Here is a 21,306-nt window from a genome sequence, read left to right as displayed (position 1 = left end):
GAAACGCTGCCCAATCAATTTGACTGCATTTAGCTGCATTTGAACAGACCGTATGTCTCTGAACACCTCAGAATTCATTCGGCTGCTTCTGTCCTGTGTCACGTTATCAATAAACACTAGTGTCCCAGTGCCACTGGCAGCCATGCACGCCCAAGCCATCACACTGCCTTCACCGTGTTTTACAGATGATGTGGTATGCTTTGGATTATGAGCTTTTCCACGCCTTCTCCATACTTTTTTCTTGCCATCATTCTGGTAGAGGTTGATCTTGGTTTTATCTGTCCAAAGAATGTTTTTCCAGAACTGTGCTGTCTTTTTTTAGATGTTCTTTAGCAAAGTCCAATCTAGCCTTTCTTTTCTTGAGGCTAATGAGTGTCTTGCACCTTGCAGTGCACCCTCTGCATTTATTTTCATGCAGTCTTCTCTTTATGGTAGACTTGGAAATCGATACGCCTACCCCCCTGGAGAGTGTTGTTCACTTGGTTGGCTGTTGTGAAGGGGTTTCTCTTCACCATCGAAATGATTCTGCAATCATCCAAAACTTTTGTCTTCCATGGACGTCCAGGTCTTTTTTGCGTTGCTGAGTTCACCAGTGCTCGCTTTCTTTCTCAGGATGTACCAAACTGTAGAATTTGCCACTGGTAATATTGTAGCAATTTCTCGGATGGGTTTTTTCTGTTTTCGCAACTTAAGGATGGCTTCTTTCACCTGTATGGAGAGCTCCTTTGATTGCATGTTGTCTGTTCACAGCAAAATCTTCCACATGCAAGCACCACACCTCAAATCAACTCCAGGCCTTTTATCTGCTTAATTGATAATGACATAATGATGGACTTGCCCACACCTGCCTATGAAATAGCCTTTGGGTCAATTGTCCAATTACTTTTGAGCAACTGAAATGAAGGGATTGTGTTAAAAAAATGCTTTAGTTGCCTCACATTTTTATGCAATCTTTTTGTTCAACTCACTGAATTAAAGCTGAAAGTCTGCACTTCAACTGCATCTGGGTTGTTTCATTTAAAATTCATTGTGGTAATGTACAGAACCAAAATTAGAAAAAAGTTGTCTCTGTCCAAATATTTATGGACCTGAATGTAGTTTGTGCATCTACCGTCAACCAGGTCTTCTGGTAGACTGCAACTGTACTTGTTATCTAGCCTTGTGACTAACTGTAATGGGAAGGTGGTTTTAGTTTAGTTTTCTGTTTGACGTTGTACTGTTCTGTTAATCACTAAAAGGTATTAAATGTATTTTATCTATCTCCTCTAACTTTATTTAGCATATAATATCAGGGATGCTCCAATCAGGTTTTGTTAGAGCTGATACCAATCACCAATTTCATGTTACAGTACACCCACAAAATTTGTGGGGGTTACGTTCCTAGATCACCTGCAAATTGTGAAAAACCTCATATTTTGGATGTGGTTAAAAAACATGCCTATTTTCATAGATTAAACCCTAAATATGCCCCCAGAACACTTTAATTTCAAACCCAGCGTAACATATTATCTAAAAGTAAAGTGTAAAGGTAAACCTGTATACTGTACTGCTATGTCTCCTGCAGTGCTAGAATGTAAAATACCAATGTTACCACTGTATGTACTGTAATTCATGCAGGCGTGTTTTCATTGCCAGAAGCCTTAGACAGTGCAGGTAATTTCACTGGTTTCTTGGGGCTTTAACCCTTAAACTGCCACAAGCTTGGGGGTTAATGCATCCCTGGACACCAAATACTTTTTTGCTGAGCTTTATGTAAACGTCACAATTCACAAAGAAAAAGTGAAATTCTAATGGAACGCATTTATTTTTTCTTTTTCATGCAAAGAGCATCACAATTACTGCAACACTGATCATTTTACACACTGCTAATAATCTGTAAAAACTGTTTAAAAAAACTGCCGGAACAATATCTTCAAAGTGCAACTGACGCCATGGATGAAACTCTGTAAATCACTGAGCCAACTGTGCTTCAACTGGCTGCACACAAGCACACAGAGGTAAGCACTGATGCTTGCAGGCTAGTCCAGTGCAGCAGCTCAATCCCAGGGACAGTGAGGCTGCAGTATTGCAGGGTATGACACAGAATTACACAGAAACACATGAGATTGTAGAGACAGAAACTTAATTGAAACATTTCAAACATGTCCCTTTCAGAAGTAAAACGAGCTCAGTATGCAGTTAGTTATCGATTTAAAGAATAGACAAACATCATTGGGGAGCACAACACCCAACAGGAGCAGAGAATGTCTGGGGGAGGAGAGAGAAACAAAGCAATCAGCCAAAAAGGACAGGTGCTGTTCATGCTTTCAAGTAAGCGTAGTGTCACGTGAGAAGCATATCATGCAACAGAGCAGACGCAAATAAGCCCAGCAAGTAAGGAAGCAATGTGAAAGCAGTCTATCAGCGTTTATTAAGAGGGGGTTTTTGAGGAGCGTCTGTGTCTTCTAGGGTTGTGTTCAGCCCCCCTGCTCACAAGGGGCTGCCGCTAAGATTCACACCATCGAGAAGACGGTGATTTATTTATTTTTATTTTTATTTCCAGGGACACACCCAGTTTTGACCCGACCCGTGCACACTCACAAACAGAGACAAAAACAAAGCAAACTGGTAATCAAACGGCAAATAAAGAATTTAATGAAAACAAATGAAATAAGAAAACAATACCACCCCTGTTCCCCTTACAGCGATTACACATTAAATACAACAAAGCACAAACAAAACACACACAGTAAATCATAAAAAAGTTCATGAAAAACGGCAACTGATGAAATGTAATGATGAAAATAGATAGTCCAGCGATCTGCACATTGAATGTGAATGTGCAGATAGCTCTACCGGTAGTTCCTGAAATGGTAAAGGCGGGCTTAGGAGTGCTCCTTTCTTTGCAGGATGGCCATGAATCCACTTACAATCCTCATGTACACTGGCAGATGGTAGACAATCCAGACACATGAAACAATCCAGGACAAAATGAATAAGTACTGGTAACCCAACAGAAGGCAGACAGACAGGAACTTGAAACACAAATTACAAAAACTTTTTTTTTGCTTTTGGTCACCGGCCCCCGGTGACATCCTTTGACCTCAACACCCTCCGCACAAGACCAATCAGAGCCACTGAAGGGACTGCTGGGAGTTGCAGTTTCAAATTCTATGGGCTGCTTTCACCATCCCAAGGCGCAGTTTTCTCTACAGTTGCTTCTTGTTCTCTCTGCAGTATAATATTGCCATAAAAAGTGCGGATATATACACACACACACATATATACAGTCTTTTGGGTGCGAGCAACTGTTGCTGGGGGTGCCAGAATCCATGAAGGAAGAAAAATGAAAAACATTATTTGTATAAAATCTTAATTTATTTATGCATTCCTAAATAATTAAATGGGCAGGCCATTTCGTATCAGTGCAATATGCGGTTTGTTAAAACGGATGACTCCCGCTCTTACGTGCAAGTCTGCGTGGATATTATGAACTATCGTTTCTGTTCAAGTTCTATTTAAATTTTAAATAGAAGGAATTTTTATTTAGTCGACAGATTATTATTCCGGAATAAATCAATTCAAACCTTAAATAACATAATATTTTGCTCTCCATAAAAATATATCCTGTCTAAATTATACAAGTTAGAAATAAAGTAAATGTTAAAAGAACAAACATTTAAATTTCTTTACTCTTATGTAATTTTATATAAAAAATAAACTTAAATTTTAAATATCCCAAAAGATTTTGCTCTCCATAAAAATATATCCTGTCAAAATTATACAAATTCAAATATGAACATGGTGCATAACAAAACCTGGAAATATAAATAAAATTTGTTCTTTTCAGCAATAACAAATCAAATCATTCAGTTGTCTTTGCTCATATGTCATTTTATCAGAGCTGGACGCCTGGCATCTTTTTTTGGCAACAAGTTCGTTTGTGTTTGGTGTGAGGTTCTGTGTTGTGGAGATTCTCAGGATGGACTGCAGGTGCTCATCAGTGAGGCGACTCCTGTTTGCTGTTTTGTTAGTCTTCTCACACAGATATGTGCTACCAAACATGGACAAGGTTTGAGCCGCATGTAGACAAAGCTGGAGCATTTCTGCGGGAATGGAGTGAATAAACTGTGCGGGCCGTGCAGTATCGTACTTTGCCTTCAGTGTGCCATTACACTGCAGCTCAATCACCTCCATCTGAATCTGCACAGGTGCAGTTTCCACATCGACGGCAAATGGGTTGCGAAACAACTCAAAATTCTTTTTGTTCTTCAAAGTCACCAAAGCGCCGTGCGAACTCAGTGCAGTCGCTCAGTTTATCAGCAAAATGTGTATTTGGGAACACCGTTGTGCCGATTTGGTTCAACATTACTTGGCAACCGGGAAAGTGGGGCAAGTTGCACTGGTGCATTTGTGTCTCCCATAAAAGTAGCTTCACATGAAATCACTTTGTGATTGTGCATGGTAAAAGCGTCTGCTGAAGTGTCAGATTCTTCTTTAACTCTTCTGCTTTCTGTATCTTGTGCATTGCATTCAGGTCTTTCAGGTTATCTTGATGTTTTGTCTCATAGTGCCGTCTTAGATTAAATTCTGTAATTACAGCCACATTAGCTCCACAAATGAGACACACGGGTTTACCGGCAATGTCAGTAAACATATACTCAGCCTCCCATCGGTTTTTAAAGGCTCTATGTTCAGAATCACCTTTTCTCTTCGGCATCGTGTGGGCTAGCTTCACAATAACTTGCAGCATCATAAGCTAGACTTGATTAACGCGGTAAGTGTTGGCAAGGCAGCTGAAGCGCTGCATTATGGGATCTGTAGTTTATTGTGTTACCAGCGCTTCATATCCCGGGCCATTAATAACAATAATACAGTATATAAAATGATCTCGGGCGGATATAATTACACGCCGGGCGGATGTGGCCCGTGGGCCTTGAGTTTGACACATATGGACTAAATAGAACTTGAAAAGATATATTTTTGAATGTGATCGCAATTCAGATCGAGTTGACGCCACTACAGTACATCGAGCCCGTGTGCTATTGTGGTTTTGCCTGTGTGCTTCAATAAGTTACCCTCCCCTCGCTCTTACTTTTTTACCGTTCATCTAATGAATACACTGAGTATGGCTTAACCAAAACAATCATTGATCGCGAATAAAGTATCCATTATTCATAAAGCTTCAATTGGTGATCTGTCTTTCTGCGTTAACCGCATATTTTTTCCATACGTCTCAAACCAAGGGGATGCGAAGGTAAAATTAATAAAAATGCGTGCGTATATACTCGGTGAATCCCCTCTCGGAAATCGAACCTCGGACGTTGGCGCTAGAGGCGAAACCTCTACTATTGCGCCACGGCGTGGTTTATCTATTTGAGCGTAGCAGTGTAATTCGGTTTTTGTTCAGCACTCTTTGGAACTGTTGCTTTTTGTCTGCACACTGCGTCAGTTCACGTGAGCCACTGAATATGGTTTTATATGTCACTCGCTCGCTTCTAATTGTTTCGCTGCCTTCTTAATTATATAATGCATGTTTTCTTCAGCGCTTTTTGTAGCTCTTCCTGGTTTTCTACGTACTGCGTAATTACGTGGGAGGCGTGATGATGTCACGAAACTCTGCCCCCCCACGGCTTTCGAGCTCAACTCCATTACAGTAAATGGAGAAAAATAGCTTCTAGTTATGACCATTATGCGTAGAATTTCAAAATGAAGCCTGCCCAACTTTTGCAAGGAAGCTGTAAGGAATGAGCCTGCCAAATTTCAGCCTTCTACCTACACGGCAAGTTGGAGAATTAGTGATGAGTCAGTCAGTCAGTCACTCAGTCAGTGAGGGCTTTGCCTTTTATTAGTATAGATAATTATGTGCTGTCATGTTGTTTAATTTCTTCTGTAACATAGCAAAGCATAATTAAAAAAAATAGTTTTCACCAATAAAATGTCTAATTTAAAAATATAAATAAGTGTACAATTTCCACACATTGATTCAATTAATTGATATTGGCAGTTATACTCTGCTTAAATGTAAATATGTATGCACTTATAGGTACAGTACAGCTTTTTTTGTTGTTGCATTTTCCATACTTACGATTTTACTTTTCAGTGTACCAGCTAGACGTTCTTAATTTTTGAGGTGTAATTCCAGATATGGTTTTCCATTTTAATTATTCAGTACATGTTTCATGGCAAAACGTATACTGTATGACACACACAGACATATAATAATCACAGTACAAATCTTTAAAAAAAAAAAGCTGCATATCTACAGTATCTGTTGTTCATAAGATGTTTTTTTCAAGAAGATACTAGACTAAAATGCTTACAAGAAAAGACATTTTACAGTTAATGTAGAAAGCCTATTGTTTACTAAGCAGCAATTTCAAATTCTTTATCTTTTCTTATAATTTTAAATGTGAGATGCTGTACTTAACACAAGCTCGCTCACTGCTCAAACTCAGACAAGCAGTGTTTGTTTTAATTAAAGGACAAAATAAAGTCTGAAGTAGCTTTTGTAATTGCATAGAATGATGACTCTGATTCCTTTTTTTCTCAGTTTATTAATTTGCTTTAATTAAGGCGCTAATATTCCTGTCTTTTCTCTGGTAAAATCTCCATTGTTGTTCTGTTTACAGGAACTTTGTAACAAAAAAATAAGACGTGCTAGCTCAACTACCATAATACCTCCTGTAAAGGAGCATTACAACTAAATTCTCAATTGTTAGAAAAATAATTTTTTGTGTTTGACCAATTTACCACTTAGTGTCGGCCAATTTAGTTTGTTGGCTGCTCAATTGGACCATCTCTAAATTACTCATATTTTTTGTAAGTCACTTTCAATAAAGGCATCTTCTGAACAATAATAATGAACTACTCCTTGATCATTGTAATAAAATATTTTGTACATTCAATTTCTATGTTTTTATACTTGTTTAAATCCTCTTGTATATGTTGCAATTTTAAAATTAGCTTCTTGATAAAGTATATATTTTTCTTCAAACACCATTGTCATCTTAATACTCATTGGGCATAAAGCTTCCTGTTTCATTGGAAGAAATATAATTGAATTGGCTGCTGTTGGAAATAATGTTTCAATACAAGATGGGAATCTGAATAATCCTGCAATGTTTTTTTAGTAATACTCTATAAATTGATGTAAAGCAAAGATTTTCAGAAAATTTCTGAAGTGCTTTTTTTCTTTAATTGTACTACATTTCCAAATTAAATCAGAAATTTATATGCATGTTACAGCCCTGCTGTGGACATATGCTGCATATGTCAGCAATATGAGTGCAGGTACAGTAGTTAGTCTAGAATGCTTTTCTGGAATTGTTTGATTTGTCACTTTTAAAAGTTTCCACTAAGAATAATATGTTGACCTGACTTGAGTAATTTCTAGATAATTTGTAAAATTCTGTCATATTCTCTGTCTCCACTTTGCTCAAATCTTAAGTGTCAATTGATGATAACTGATATTAACTGTAATTTAAATATAGTAATCCATTATCATTGGGTCAGTGGAGAATTGCTTGGCTGTTATCTCAACTCTCAAATGTTTTTTTGAAGTCTGTTATGTTATGGTGTCTGTAGTAAAGGTGGGCTTTTCTGTATTTTAAATTGTTGATTGCAAAGATTTCTTTCTCTTACATTCTGGCCAGTAATTGGTACATGATGACTAAGTTTAAGTGACATTCTTTCTTTTTCAAGCCTTATTATCATTTTTGATGAGATGTTAACCAGTTGAGCGACTTTTTCTGTACTCCATATGTATTCATTAGAGACGGAAGCAATATACTGGGCTGATGATTTATACTGTATATTATACAGGTATTTACTGTATAGCAGTTGTTACACTGCTTTAAACTGTTGTATGGTTTAGATATCTATTAGAAACTGATTTGTGTGTGTTAATTTTTTACACACCTAAAATACTGTACAATTTTCTTGCCAATACACGAGTAACTAATCGTGCATGTTTCAAGGAATATGTGATAATTATGTTTTTTTTTTCAATAAAATAGAGGGTTGATAATGACTTAAGATAACTAAAGCAATAGAAATAATTCTGTGTTTTGTTTCAGGTACTGGAGATACAGTAGCAGTGATGATTACAGAGTCCAAAGGCAAAGAAATCTTGAGCTATGTGGAAAAGAATCTTACTGTTATCATGTCCATCGTGGTTGGAACTCGTGGTATGCCGAAGAATTTCAACCGTGGCTCATTGGTTTTTGTCTCTATCTCCTTCATTGTTCTCATGATAATTTCATCAGCCTGGCTTATCTTCTACTTCATCCAAAAAATTCGCTATGCAAATGCTCGCGATAGGAATCAGGTAATTCAAGACTGTGATTTCTATTTTCTTTAATAAAAATTAGAAATGTGCAGTTAATAATTCAGTTTATTTTATGCTGTTCTTAATTATTAGGAAGATGTCTCTCACAATGCATATTATAGCTTTTCAAAGCTATCTTAACAATGCATTATTTACACTGACAATAGCAAAGAAAATCCCCTTTGCTGAAAAGGAAAGAACAGATGTAGGTAATAGAAATTGTGAATAAAGTAGAATGACAGTTTTATAATGCGTTAAGAAAGGGATATCACCTCATGTATTATGAACAGATTTTTGAAATAGAATAGAAAACAAGATTTTTGACAATGTTTATAATGAGGCCAAAGGTCCATCACAAGGATGTTCCAGCAAGTTTACATTTCTTTTTTTAAACTAAAACATGGACATAAAAAGAGTTCATCCTCATTTAAACAGTATCTTTAGATAAAGGGGCTATAACTGGTGGGGGTGGGGGAGACAATACAATTTTACTTTGCAATAATTCATTCAACACAAAATGAACAGATGACTTTTCTGTCTGTGGAAAAAGTAAGTACATCCTTGGATCTATACACTCCATTAGAGTAGGTGTTTTCTATATGTCTATCAGTCTTGAACTTGGCATCTTTATTGGACTCAGACCTAGGCTTTGACTTGGCCATTCCAGAATCCTCCATTTCTTTCTTTCCAGTCATTCCTTGGTATTTTTACTGGTATGCTTAGTCATGTTGCAAAGTCCTCGTTTGAGCTTCAGTCTTCTGACAATTGGTCTCGCATTATCCTCAAGCATATAGTAGATTTTGTGATGGTGAACTGCCCAAACCTGGATGCAGCAAAGCAGTTCCAAACTATAACATTTTAATCACCATGAACTGTAGTTGGTATCCGATTCTTTTGGCCAAATGCTGTCTTTGGATTTTGCCACATAACTCTTCAGGTTCTGTGGCCAAATAACTATATACCTGTCATGTTTGTTCAGAGCACATTGTTCAAAATGTTCTAGTCTTTGATTAGATGTTTATGAGAAAGCTTTAATCCTGCCCTGATGCTCTTTCTTTGCAGAACAGCTTTTTTCTTGGCATGCTTCCTATGTAGATCTAATTTGTACAGCCTCTGTCTAATGAAAGCATTTTTCTCTAGAGCTGAACATTGCCTGGGCAAGTTGGCAGTTGTTTGAAACCTTCTACTCTCTCTCCTCTCACAACAGAGGAATATTTGATTTAAATTTTTTGGAGATTATTTTAAATCTTTTCCTAGACTGATGGGCATCTATAATCTTCTCGGAGAGCTTGTTCAATCTAGGCAGAGCGGTACCACATACAACAAATAGCAAACCAAATTAAATGTCTGAGATTTGAATAAGACTGGTTCCTCTGAGATCCTCGCTAGTGATGTTATTATCATTTGCACCTGATCTGATAATGTGATTCTAATTTGAGCTATTTAAGGTAGTAATAAATATAGGAGTATGCTTACTTTTTCTACATGTGAAATTTATATTTATGTTTATTTAAATTATGCAATGGACCAAATGTTAAGTGGATTAGAAAAATATTCAAACCCCTTCACTTATTCACATTTTTCTATGTTGCAGCCTTGTTCTAAAATCATGTAAATTATTTTTCTCCTTATATAAAGCAACACTGAATGCCAAAGCTTAACAAAATAAAACAGGAGTTTTGAAAATTTTGCAAGTTTATTAAAAATAAACACTGACCCATCACATTGACACAAGCATTCAGACCCTTTACTCAGTTAAAGCACCTTTGTCAGTGATTGTGGCCTAAAGTCATGTTGGATATGATGAGATAAGCTTTGCACCAGTAGAATTGAGGAATTTCTGCTGTTCATCTCTGCGGGTCCTCTTAAGCTGTATGACGCTGGATGGAGACCATCAGTGGACAGCTAGTTTCAGGTCACTCTAGAGATGTTTAATTTTGTTCAAATCCCGGTTCTGGCTGGATCACTCAAGGATGTTCCCAGAGTTGTCACTAAGCCACTCCTGTATTTTCTTTGCTTTGGGCTGAGAGTCATTGCCCTATTAGAAGGGGAACCTTTCACACAGTCTGAGGTCCCAAGTGCTCTGGAGTTGGTTTTCATTAAGGATATCTCTGTACTTTGCTTCATTTAGCTTTTCCTTAACATTGGCTAGACTTACGGTACTTTGCAGTGAAAATCCACTCCTATAGCATGATGCTGCCACCTTCATGCTTCACCCTTCTATTCGTATTTCACAGGTGATGCATGGTGCCTGGTTTCCTGCTGAGATGGTACTATTCTTAGTTTCTTCATAACAGAGAATGGTTTCTCACAGTCTGAGAGTTGTTTAGTTGCCTTTTTGCTAGCCCCAAGTGGGCTTTCATATGCCTTTTAGTGAAAATAGGCTTCCATCTGGCCACTTTTCATAAAGACCAGATTGGTGAAGTGTTACAAAGATGGTTCTGTTAAGTATCTAACATTAGAATCTACCATTTACAAACGGGTTCTCTGGAGCTCAGCCACAGTGACTTTCAGGTTCTTAGTCACCTCTCCTACAATGGCCATTCTCCCATGATTGTGCGGTTTAGCCAAATGGCCAGTACTAGGAGAGGTTGTGGTTGTTCCAAGCTTCTTCCATTTAAGAATTATGAAAACTGTTGTGATCTTGTAAACCTTCAGTGCTGCAAGATTTTGTTTGTAGGCTTCCCAGGATTTTTGTTCTGTCACAATACTGTCTCTAAGCTCTATAGGCAGTTTCTTCAACTTCATGGCTTGATGGATTAAAACAAGCTGTGTGTAAACATCTTAGTGATCTTCAGTAGAATGAGGTGACCTGAACAAATTTCAAGTGCAATAGGAAAGGGTCTGAATACTTGAGTCAATGTGGTATTTCAGTTCATTATTTTCGGAAAATTTTCTAAAACCCTGTTTTCACTGCATCATTCCGGGATATTGATTTGGGGAAAAATGAGTTTAAATGTTTTAGCACTAGGCTGCAACATATCAAAATGTGAAAAAACAGTGAAGGGGTCTAAATACTTTTCTGAATCAACCGTAAATGTGGCATTATATTTATTATATCACCTTAATCTGTGGTACAGTTTGAAGCTCAAATTTTGATATATGCTAATATTTTAAACACAAAATATTTCTTTGTGTCTATTTTTGTTTTTTCCCCATGACTGTGGTTTAGAGACAAATACTCGAAAGTGTTAGACTTGAGATCATTGGAAGTAAGAAGCATGTTCTACAAGATTAGTTTTTTCTGAATTGCTTACTTTTCCGAACAGTCTTTAAATGGTGTCTACAGGAACTAATGTAGTGCACTATTGCAATGATACTATATAGCTACGATTTTGTACTACACTGCTCAACAAAAATCACATTTGAGTTAACTCTATACAGTCCTTTCCTATGTATAAGCAAATTATAGATGGAAGCCTTTTAACACATGAGCCATTAAATCCAGGTATTACTTGAGCTGGGCAGTGTCTTTAAATATTTAGGATAGATATACAGTAGTTATGGTTAACCATGTTCTATTTGCCGATGCTGTATCTGGATCAAGATTACATTGTTAACTTTACATCTGGCCTTAGTTGTTCATGTATATCAGACAATTGTACCAAATTAATCCTATCACCTGCAAGGAGACGCTGAACTATTTTTGTATGACTTTTTTTTTTTTCCATCAATGAGCATTTATGTTTTGTTCCATTTTACATTACCATTTCACATTTAAACTCTTAACTCCATGAGTTACTGCAGCACTACCTCTGTCACAATCCTTTTCATTTCAAATTTGTGGCTTTTTAAAAAATATGCCGCATTGGCATAAAGCTGAGTTTTCAGAAATTTGGAGTAGTGGTTGTCGTAGGGTTGGAAGAAAATTAGTAATCACCAAGAAATAAACACAATAGTTATCATATACATCTAGAGTATAAACAAATAAATAGTACTATAATAATAATCATACATTAATTGCAAATAAATTATATTTTAGCACAAAACACAGCAGCTTTGAAAAGGGTGGTTTTAATCTGCTGCTGTTCTAGCATATTAAAATAAGATGGATATTTGTTGTTAGTTTAGCTGCCTTTTATCTATGAAGACCTAACAAAACGTAATTTTAGTCTTTTGTTATTTCAAATTTAGTTACTACATTTACTGGATAAGTGGGAATTTAACTGTATTTAGGAAGTTAACTATGTTTCTTACTATCTTAGCTAGCTGTCTTGCTTATATTTTATATATATTACAGCAGATGTCATCTGACTTTATTGTGCCATATTAAATAACTTCAGCTGGCATTGACAGTGGTAATATTAGTTATATTATAATATATAATATATATTATAGTTATAACTGTAATCTTAAATTGTACTCACTGATATGTGCAGAACACAGGTTGCACTTGCTGTAGTAAAAGTTGTCTTGTTTGACTTATGTTGCATTCGGCCAGCTAATGTATTTGTTTCATTAACATCGATGACACACCATTGCCGGGCTCCCTGTTAATTGTGTGATTTTCTTCTTGACCAATAGATGTCACCATTGATCATGATATGATATCATCAATGAGTACACTTTTTTGTTTTAAATATATTTTTTTTCTAAATGTACAGTATCCAATTTATCCTCTATGGAATTGTTTAGTTGCTTGGCCAACTAACTGGTGCATTTCTTTCACCACAAAATGGAATACTCATATATCTGTGGAAAATCAACTCCCATAACTCCTAACTTTAAATCCTTGTTTACAGTTTACCTTTGAATAGTGTTATGTGCGTTATTTTTTTTATATTATCTGACTGACTGGTTTATAAGTTCAGTGTTTTTAATAAATATAATTTAGCATCAGTTAAATTACTTCATTGTGTCATGTGACATTAAATCTAATGAAAACACTGGAGTGTACAATATTCTGAAATCTGCTTTTTGGACTGTTCTTTGACCTTTCTGTCTTCATTTATTATTGCTTTTCATTATTTATTTTTGTGCTTTGAAGGTCAGAAGAGCTCTAATGAAAATTTGATGTCTTAAAATGGAGGCCTAATAAAATATTTAACAGTCATCTCTCTCTAGGAGCTCTCCATTTAAATGCCAGTGCCTGTAAGATAAAAAAGATAATGTTCATTATTAAGCTCTCTAAACATTTCTCCTATCAATGTAAGTTTATTTATTTATACCTTTCATAGTAATTTAACGTTTAGTTTGCTAATCCATTAATTGATTACATATCGAGCAAACGGCAAATAAAATCATCAACATTATACACTAATTCCAGTACATAAGAGATGTTATTTAAGCATTTTTAAAAGACACCTTGATTTTGAAAAAATACTATACAATAGCTTCATCTGATCCCAGGGCAGCAGTTAGCAAGTAAAATGTTTTGATTGCTATGTTTCACAATTAAAATCAAAGGCACTTTGGGGGAAATTATTGCATTTAATGACTGTATCACATGGTAAGATGTGTTACACTGTATGTGTGAAGTTCATCAAATTAATAGTTATTGCTGAGAGACAGAAATGAATTGGGAATGAACAGAATCCAATATGGTATTATTTAAAAGTGCCTGCATATAATCATACATTATTTTCATAAAGATGATGGAGATTTTTAAGGAAAGAATGAGGACAGAAATTGACTTACTGGAGGGTATAAAGTTTTCAGATGACTAGAGTATATTTGTTTACAACCCTGATGAATACAAATACAGTAGCTTTGCAAAATTCTATTACATGAGAACAGAGAGTAAAGGTTTTGGTATAGTCTCTTTCACTGTTGAACATGTCATTCTTATAATTTTTTTAAAAACCGGTACATTAGGTTTGTTTTTTTGCTTACAGTGAAATTATATTCACTAGACCTGTTGTGCCTTTTGTGAGTCCTAATTTGTGAATTGGCATTGTCATTAATTGACACTACACTCTTCCAGCACACACTAAACATATATAATATTCTGTGTAGTTTGTTAGAAAAAGTTTCAACTATGTAAATAAAGTCAATACAATTGATACCCATATACAGGGGTGCACATAACTGGTATGCTGGTATGCCTGCGCGACAAAAATTTTAAATGCGTAACATCATCTGTGTCCCTACGGCGCCGGTGTGTACCTGATGGTCGGAGAGGGCATCGACACCTCATGTTGCCAATATACGTTGTTTACTTTTTGGTTTTGATATTCACGTCTCTCACGTAAACACGTATTACGTAGAAAACCAGGAAGAGCTACAAAAAGCGCTGAAGAAAACATGCATTATATAATTAAGAAGGCAGCGAAACAATTAGAAGCGAGCGAGTGACATATAAAACCATATTCAGCGGCTCACGTGAACTGGCGCGTGCGCAGACAAAAGCAACAGTTCCAAAGAGTGCTGAACAAAAACCGAATTACACTGCTACGCTCAAATAGACAAACCACACGCCGTAGCGCAATAGTGGAGGCTTCGCCTCTAGCGCCGAGGTTCGATTCCCGAGAGGATATGCACTAAGTATGTACGCGCGCTTCTCATTTCAATTTAGCCTCGCATCCCCTTGGTTTGAGACGTATGAAAAAAATATGCGGTTAACGCAGAAAGAAAGATCACCAATTGAAGCTTTATGAATAATGGATACTTTATTCGCGATCAATGATTGTTTTGGTAAAGCCATACTTAGTGTATTCATTAGATGAACAGTAAAAAAGTAAGAGCGAGGGGAGGGTTACTTATTGAGGCACACAGGCAAAACCACAATAGCACGCGGGCTCGATGTACTGTAGTGCGCGTCAACTCGATCTGAATTGCGATCACATTCGAAAAAATATTTCTTTTCAAGTTCTATTTAGTCCATATGTGTCAAACTCAAGGCCCATGGGCCACATCCGGCCCGGCGTGTAATTAAATCCGGCCCGCGAGATCATTTTATATACTGTATTATTGTTATTAATGGCCGGGATATGAGCGCTGGTAACACAATAAACTACAGATCCCATAATGCAGCGCTTCAGCTGCCTTGCCGCGCACTTACCGCATTAATCAAGTCTAGCTGATGATGCCGCAAGTTATTGCGAAGCTAGCCCACACGATGCCGAAGAGAAAAGGTGATTCTGAACATAGAGCCTTTAAAAACCGATGGGAGGCTGAGTATATGTTTACTGACATTGCCGGTAAACCCGTGTGTCTCATTTGTGGAGCTAATGTGGCTGTAATTACAGAATTTAATCTAAGATGGCACTGTGAGACAAAACATCAAGATAACCTGAATGCAATGCACAAGATACAAAAAGCAGAAGAGTTAAAGAAGAATCTGACACTTCAGCAGACATTTTTAGCTGTGCACAATCACAAAGTGATTTCAAGTGAAGCTACTTTTATGGGGGAGACAAATGCACCAGTGCAACTTGCCCCACTTTCCCTGTTGCCAAGTAATGTTGAACCAAGTCGGCACAATGGTGTTCCCAAATACGCACTTTGCTGATAAACTGAGTTCATGCACGTCGCTTTGGTGACTTTGAAGAACAAAAAGAATTTTGAGTTGTTTCGCAACCCATTTGCCGTCGATGTGGAAACTGCACCTGTGCAGATTCAGATGGAGGTGATTGAGCTGCAGTGTAATGGCACACTGAAGGCAAAGTACGAATCTGCACGGCCCGCACAGTTTATTCACTCCATTCCCGCACAAATGCTCCAGCTCCGTCTACATGTGGCTCGAACCTTGTGCATGTTTGGTAGCACATATCTGTGTGAGAAGCTCTTCTCAGTGATGAAGACTAACAAAACAGCACACAGGAGTCACCTCACTGATGAGCACCTGCAGTCCATCCTGACAATCTCCACAACACAGAACCTCACACCACACACAAACGAACTTGTTGCCAAAAAAAGATGCCACGCGTCCAGCTCTGATAAAATGCCATAAGAGCAAAGACAACTGAATGATTTGATTTGTTATTGCTGAAAAGAACAAATTTTATTTATATTTCCAGGTTTTGTTATGAAGCATGTTCATATTTGAATTTCTGTAATTTTGACAGGATATATTTTTATGGAGAGCAAAATCTTTTGGGATATTTAAAATTTAAGTTTATTTTTTACTAGCAAAATACCCGCGCTTCGCAGCGGAGAAGTAGTGTGTTAAAGAAGTTATGAAAAAGAAAAGCAAACATTTTAAAAATAACGTAAGATGATTGTTAATGTAATTGTTTTGTCATTGATATAGATATGTATATATATCTGTATGTGTGTATACAGGGAGTGCAGAATTATTAGGCAAGTTGTATTTTTGAGGATTAATTTTAATATGGAACAAACACAGTGCTATCAGTCAATCCAAAATGTTAATAAACCTGAAACCTGAATGTTTCACAACAGAAATGTGAGTGTGAACATCATCAGGGGAATACATATGTGCGCACAATTATTAGGCAACTATTAGTGTGCAGATTTATTATGCAACTAAAGGAAAAATGAAAATTTTCCCATCTCACTTGTTTATTTTCATCTGTTATAGTGAGAATAATAAACAAACACCTCAAAATTTACAAATAAACATCTCTGACATTTCAAAAAAAATCAATCAATCAATCAATGACCAATATAGCCACCCTTCTTTCCAATAACAGTCATAAGCCTTTCCATTCATGGAGTCTGTCAGTTTCTTGATCTGTTGACGATCAGCTTTTTGTGGAGCAGTGACTACAGCCTCCCAGACACTCTTCAGAGAGGTGTATTGTTTTTCTCCCCCGTAAATCTAGCGTTTAAGAAGTGCCCACAAGTTCTCGATAGGGTTTAGGTCAGATGAGAAAGGGGGGCCATGTCATTATTCCTTCATCTTTAAGGCCTTTACTGGCTGGCCACACAGTGGAGAACTTCGATGCAAGTGATGGAGCATTGGCCTGCATAAAATCATGGTCTTTTTCCTGTATCACTGTTTGAAGAAAGTGTCTTCGAAAAACTGGCAGTAGGTTTGGGAGTTGATTTTGAGTTCATCTTCAATGCAAAAAGGTCCAACTAACTCATCTTTAAAATACCAGCTCATACCAGTACCCCACCTCCACGTTGGGTGGAGCTCTGTGCCATTACTGATCCACAGGTCCATCCATCTGGTCCATCAAGAGTCACTCTCATCTCATCGGTCCATAAAACCTTTGAAAAAATCTGTCTTCAGATATTTCTTGGCCCAGTTTTGACGTTTCAACTTATGTTTCTTGTTCAGTGGTGGTTGGGTTTCAGCCCTCCTTACTTGGCCATGTCTTTGAGCACTGAACACCTTGTACTTCTGGGCACTCCAGGTAGGTTGCAGCTCTGGAATATGAAAGTACTGGAGGATAATGGGTTCCTGGTAGCTTCCGCGTTTGATTCTTCTCAAATCTTTGGCAGCTAATTTCGTCTTTTGTTCTCAACACGTTTCTTGCGACCCTGTTGACTATTTGCAACAAAATGTTTGATGGTTCTGTGATCACACACCAATATCTTAGCAATTCCAAAAGTGCTGCATCCCTCTGAAAGATTTTTACAATTTTGACTTTTCAGAGTCAGTTAAATCTCTTTTTTGGCCCATTTTGCCTGAGGAAAACTAGCTGCCTAATAAGGGTGTTGATCTCCTTAGGCCACACCCTCCCTCATTACACAAATACACATCACCTGACGTGCTTAAATCCAATAAGCATTCAAGTTAATACAGCTTGGAATATACTCATTAAAAATGATGATATGGTCAAAATACTCACTTGCCTAATAATTGTGCACACAGTGTGTATGTGTGTGTATATATATATATATATATATATATATATATATATATATATATATATATATATATATATATATATATATATATATATATATATATATATATATATATATATATATATATATATATAAATATATATATATATAAATATATATATATATATATATATATATATATATATAGAGAGAATAATAATACCTGTAATTGGCAGCGGAGAAGTAAAGAAAAGGAAACATTTTAATAATAATGTAACATGTTTGACAATGTAATTGTTTTGTCATTGTCATGAGTGTTGCTGGTATATGTGTGTGTATATATATATATATATATATATATATATATATAGGGGTATATATATATATATATATATATATATATATATATATATACACACATTGAAAAAATATTACAAATCTACATATATATATATATATATATATATAGGATTAAAAAAATTAATTAGAGGCTGTGTAAGAGTTAATCTTGATTAATCGTATGTAATTGTACACGCAAATTTGCCCCAAATCGCAAATGTTTTTTTTTTTTTTAATTTAAAAGGGTTTTAGTGGGCGACAGAATCAAATAATAGACATGGACATGAATATTGTAAACTGAAGCTGTTTTAATTTCTGAAAAAAAATGCTTTTAAACTGCATTTGAATTCAAAACAGAAACAAAAATATCATCCCTGGTTAAAATTGGGCAGACTTAAAAATAAAGTGGTAGTTTAAGTACTTTAAGTACATTTTCAGAATAGTATTGTCTTTAAATAATAATAACCAAAATTTCAACATAAAGTGCAGTTTTTCTTCTTAAAAAAATAAGTCAGAAACATAAAAGGTAATTTGACCAACTTAATCTTTAAACTCTGAGTAACATTAGCCAAAATTATTTTGTACATTAGGCTAAAACAGTGTGATCATTGAACATTTTGTAATTAGATGTAATTAGAATTACTAACGGTCACGGAAGTCCAATGATCCCCAGTAAGAGCCACAAAGTCCGCTTTCTGTAATGCATCTAATTTTGCTTGCTTTTCAGTGTGCACAAAACCATGCTTTTATCAACGCTGCTCGGGTAGTGAAATGATCAGTCGTAAGAACGCGCTTTATTCCGACTCTAACATTTTTGTAGCTGTGATGTGTGCATCAGTGTAATGGATGTACCAGGAAATCATGCATTGACAAAAGTTCCCGTTTGCTTGGAATTGAAAGTGTGATTAAATGCGTTATTTTTTTAACGCGTTATGGAGTACATGCATGAAGCTTCTCAGCTGTCCTTGTGCTAAGAAAGGGAAACATTTTAAAAATAGCGTAACATGATTCTGCGTTAACCGAATATTTTTTCATACGTCCCAAACCAAGGAGATGCGAAGGTAAAATGAATCGGGTAGCGCTAGCGTACATACTCAGTGCATCCCTCTCGGAATCAACCTCGAATGTCGGTGTTAGAGGCGAAGACTCTAAATTAGCCACAGCGTGTGGCTTGTCTATGCGAGAGTATGTACTGTAGATCGGGGTATATATATACATTTATATATATATATACACCCGCGTATCGCAGTGAAGAAGTAGAAGTTATGAAAAAGAAAAGGGAACATTTTAAAAATAACGTAACATGATTGTCAATATACAGTACAGTAATCCCTCGCTATATCGCGCTTCGACTTTCGTGGCATCACTCTATCGCGGATTTTAAATGTAAGCACATCTAAATATATATCACGGATTTTTGCTTGTTCGGATTTTCTGGACAATGGGTCTTTAATTTATGCTACACACTTCCTCAGTTTGTTTGCCCTGTTGATTTCATACAAGGGACGCTATTGGAGGATGGCTTAGAAGCTACCCAATCAGAGCATGTATTACATATTAACTAAAACTCCTCAATGCTATAAGATATGCATCCCACGCGGAGCTTGATTGTTTGCTTGTCTCTGCCTCTATCTCACCCTCTCTGACATTCTCTGCGCCTGGACGGAGGGCTGTGAGCAGAGGTGCTGTTTGCACAGAAGCTGTTGCCTAGTGGATACAGGCGCACCTCTAAAATGCCGCTTATTGCAGTGCTTCCAAAAGCACACTTATTGATTTTTTGATGGTTTGCTTTAATCTCGCTCTCTCTCTCTGACGTTCTTTTCGCCTGACGGAGATGTGAGCGGAGGGGCTGCTGGCACAGAGGCTGCTTGCTTAGAAGATACTGACGCTCCTCTAAAAAATGCCGAGGCAAACTTAAAAGCACACGTATTGATTTTTTGATTGTTTGCTTTTCTTTGTGAGCACTCACTCTCTCTCTCTCTGAAATTCTCTGCTCCTGAAGAGAAGAAGATCTATATGCATTCTTTTAATTGTGAGAAAGAACTGTCATCTCTGTCTTGTCATGGAGCACAGTTTAAACTTTTGACTAAAGGGTGTTATTTCATGTCTAGAGGGCTCTAATAACGTTAACAGTGTAGGAGAGTTTATAAGGGCTTAAAATATATAAAATTAACTACACAAACATATGGTTTCTACTTTGCGGATTTTCACCTATCGCGGGGGGGTCTGGAACGCAACCCCCGCGATCGAGGAGGGATTACTGTAATTGTTTTGTGAGTGTTATTGAATGTTGCTGTCATCAAGGATTTGATTATCATTATTTGTTTCAATCAGGGTCGTATTTGTACGATGTGTTGTGTTCAAGTTACATTCCGTGTTTGTCAATCGTTGTAAAGATAAGAGGTTTCATTCGATTAGTTTCTTACTGCATCAATAAACAGCTCGTCTTCCTCTTTATCTGAGATGTGACAAACTGCATGCACGGGTTTTTTTTTTTTTTTACACCGTCTTCCTTTAGCGGGACATTCACTTTTTCCACCGTGTGCTTTGTTTCCGCAGTAGCTGCACTTATGAATATGATTGTATGTATCAGATGCTTCATATTTTTTTGCTGCCTTCTCAATTGTGTAATTCGGTTTTTGTTCAGCACTCTTTGGAACTGTTGCTTTTTGTCTGTGCACTGCGTCAGTTCACGTGAGCCGCTTGGTGTTCTTGCATCGAAGGTTCCCAGCTGTGCTGGTGCCATCTTGTGTAATGTCAGCTAAGACCCGCACTTAAAATTTCTCTCGCAGTTTCAATGAGTTTGTGCCAAACACCACCCTGACCATCTCATCTTCCTCTGCATAAGCACAGTCCTTCACCCGTGAATATTTACCGGCAATGTTTGTATTGGATTGCCGCTGATGGACGGCCTTATATGGGCAGGCACTAAATTACAAACGCTAGTGGCAGCCTGTCTA

General features: G+C 36.8%; 1 protein-coding gene across 2 annotated transcripts in view; it reads left to right on the top strand.

The window, feature by feature from the left end:
- rnf130 (ring finger protein 130) overlaps positions 1–21,306 on the top strand; it is a 149,566-nt gene that overhangs the window by 68,917 nt on the left and 59,343 nt on the right. For both annotated transcript variants that reach the window (XM_039776140.1, XM_039776138.1), the window contains exon 4: positions 8,058–8,308. In XM_039776140.1, coding sequence (XP_039632074.1) covers positions 8,058–8,308 — 251 coding nt within the window. The remainder of the gene's footprint in view (positions 1–8,057; positions 8,309–21,306) is intronic.

This window comes from Polypterus senegalus, chromosome 13 (genome assembly GCF_016835505.1).
Source record: "Polypterus senegalus isolate Bchr_013 chromosome 13, ASM1683550v1, whole genome shotgun sequence".
Taxonomy (NCBI): Eukaryota; Metazoa; Chordata; class Cladistia; order Polypteriformes; family Polypteridae; genus Polypterus; species Polypterus senegalus.
The sequence above is the reverse complement of the archived record's forward strand: the minus strand, read 5'-3'. Positions and strand labels throughout refer to the sequence as shown.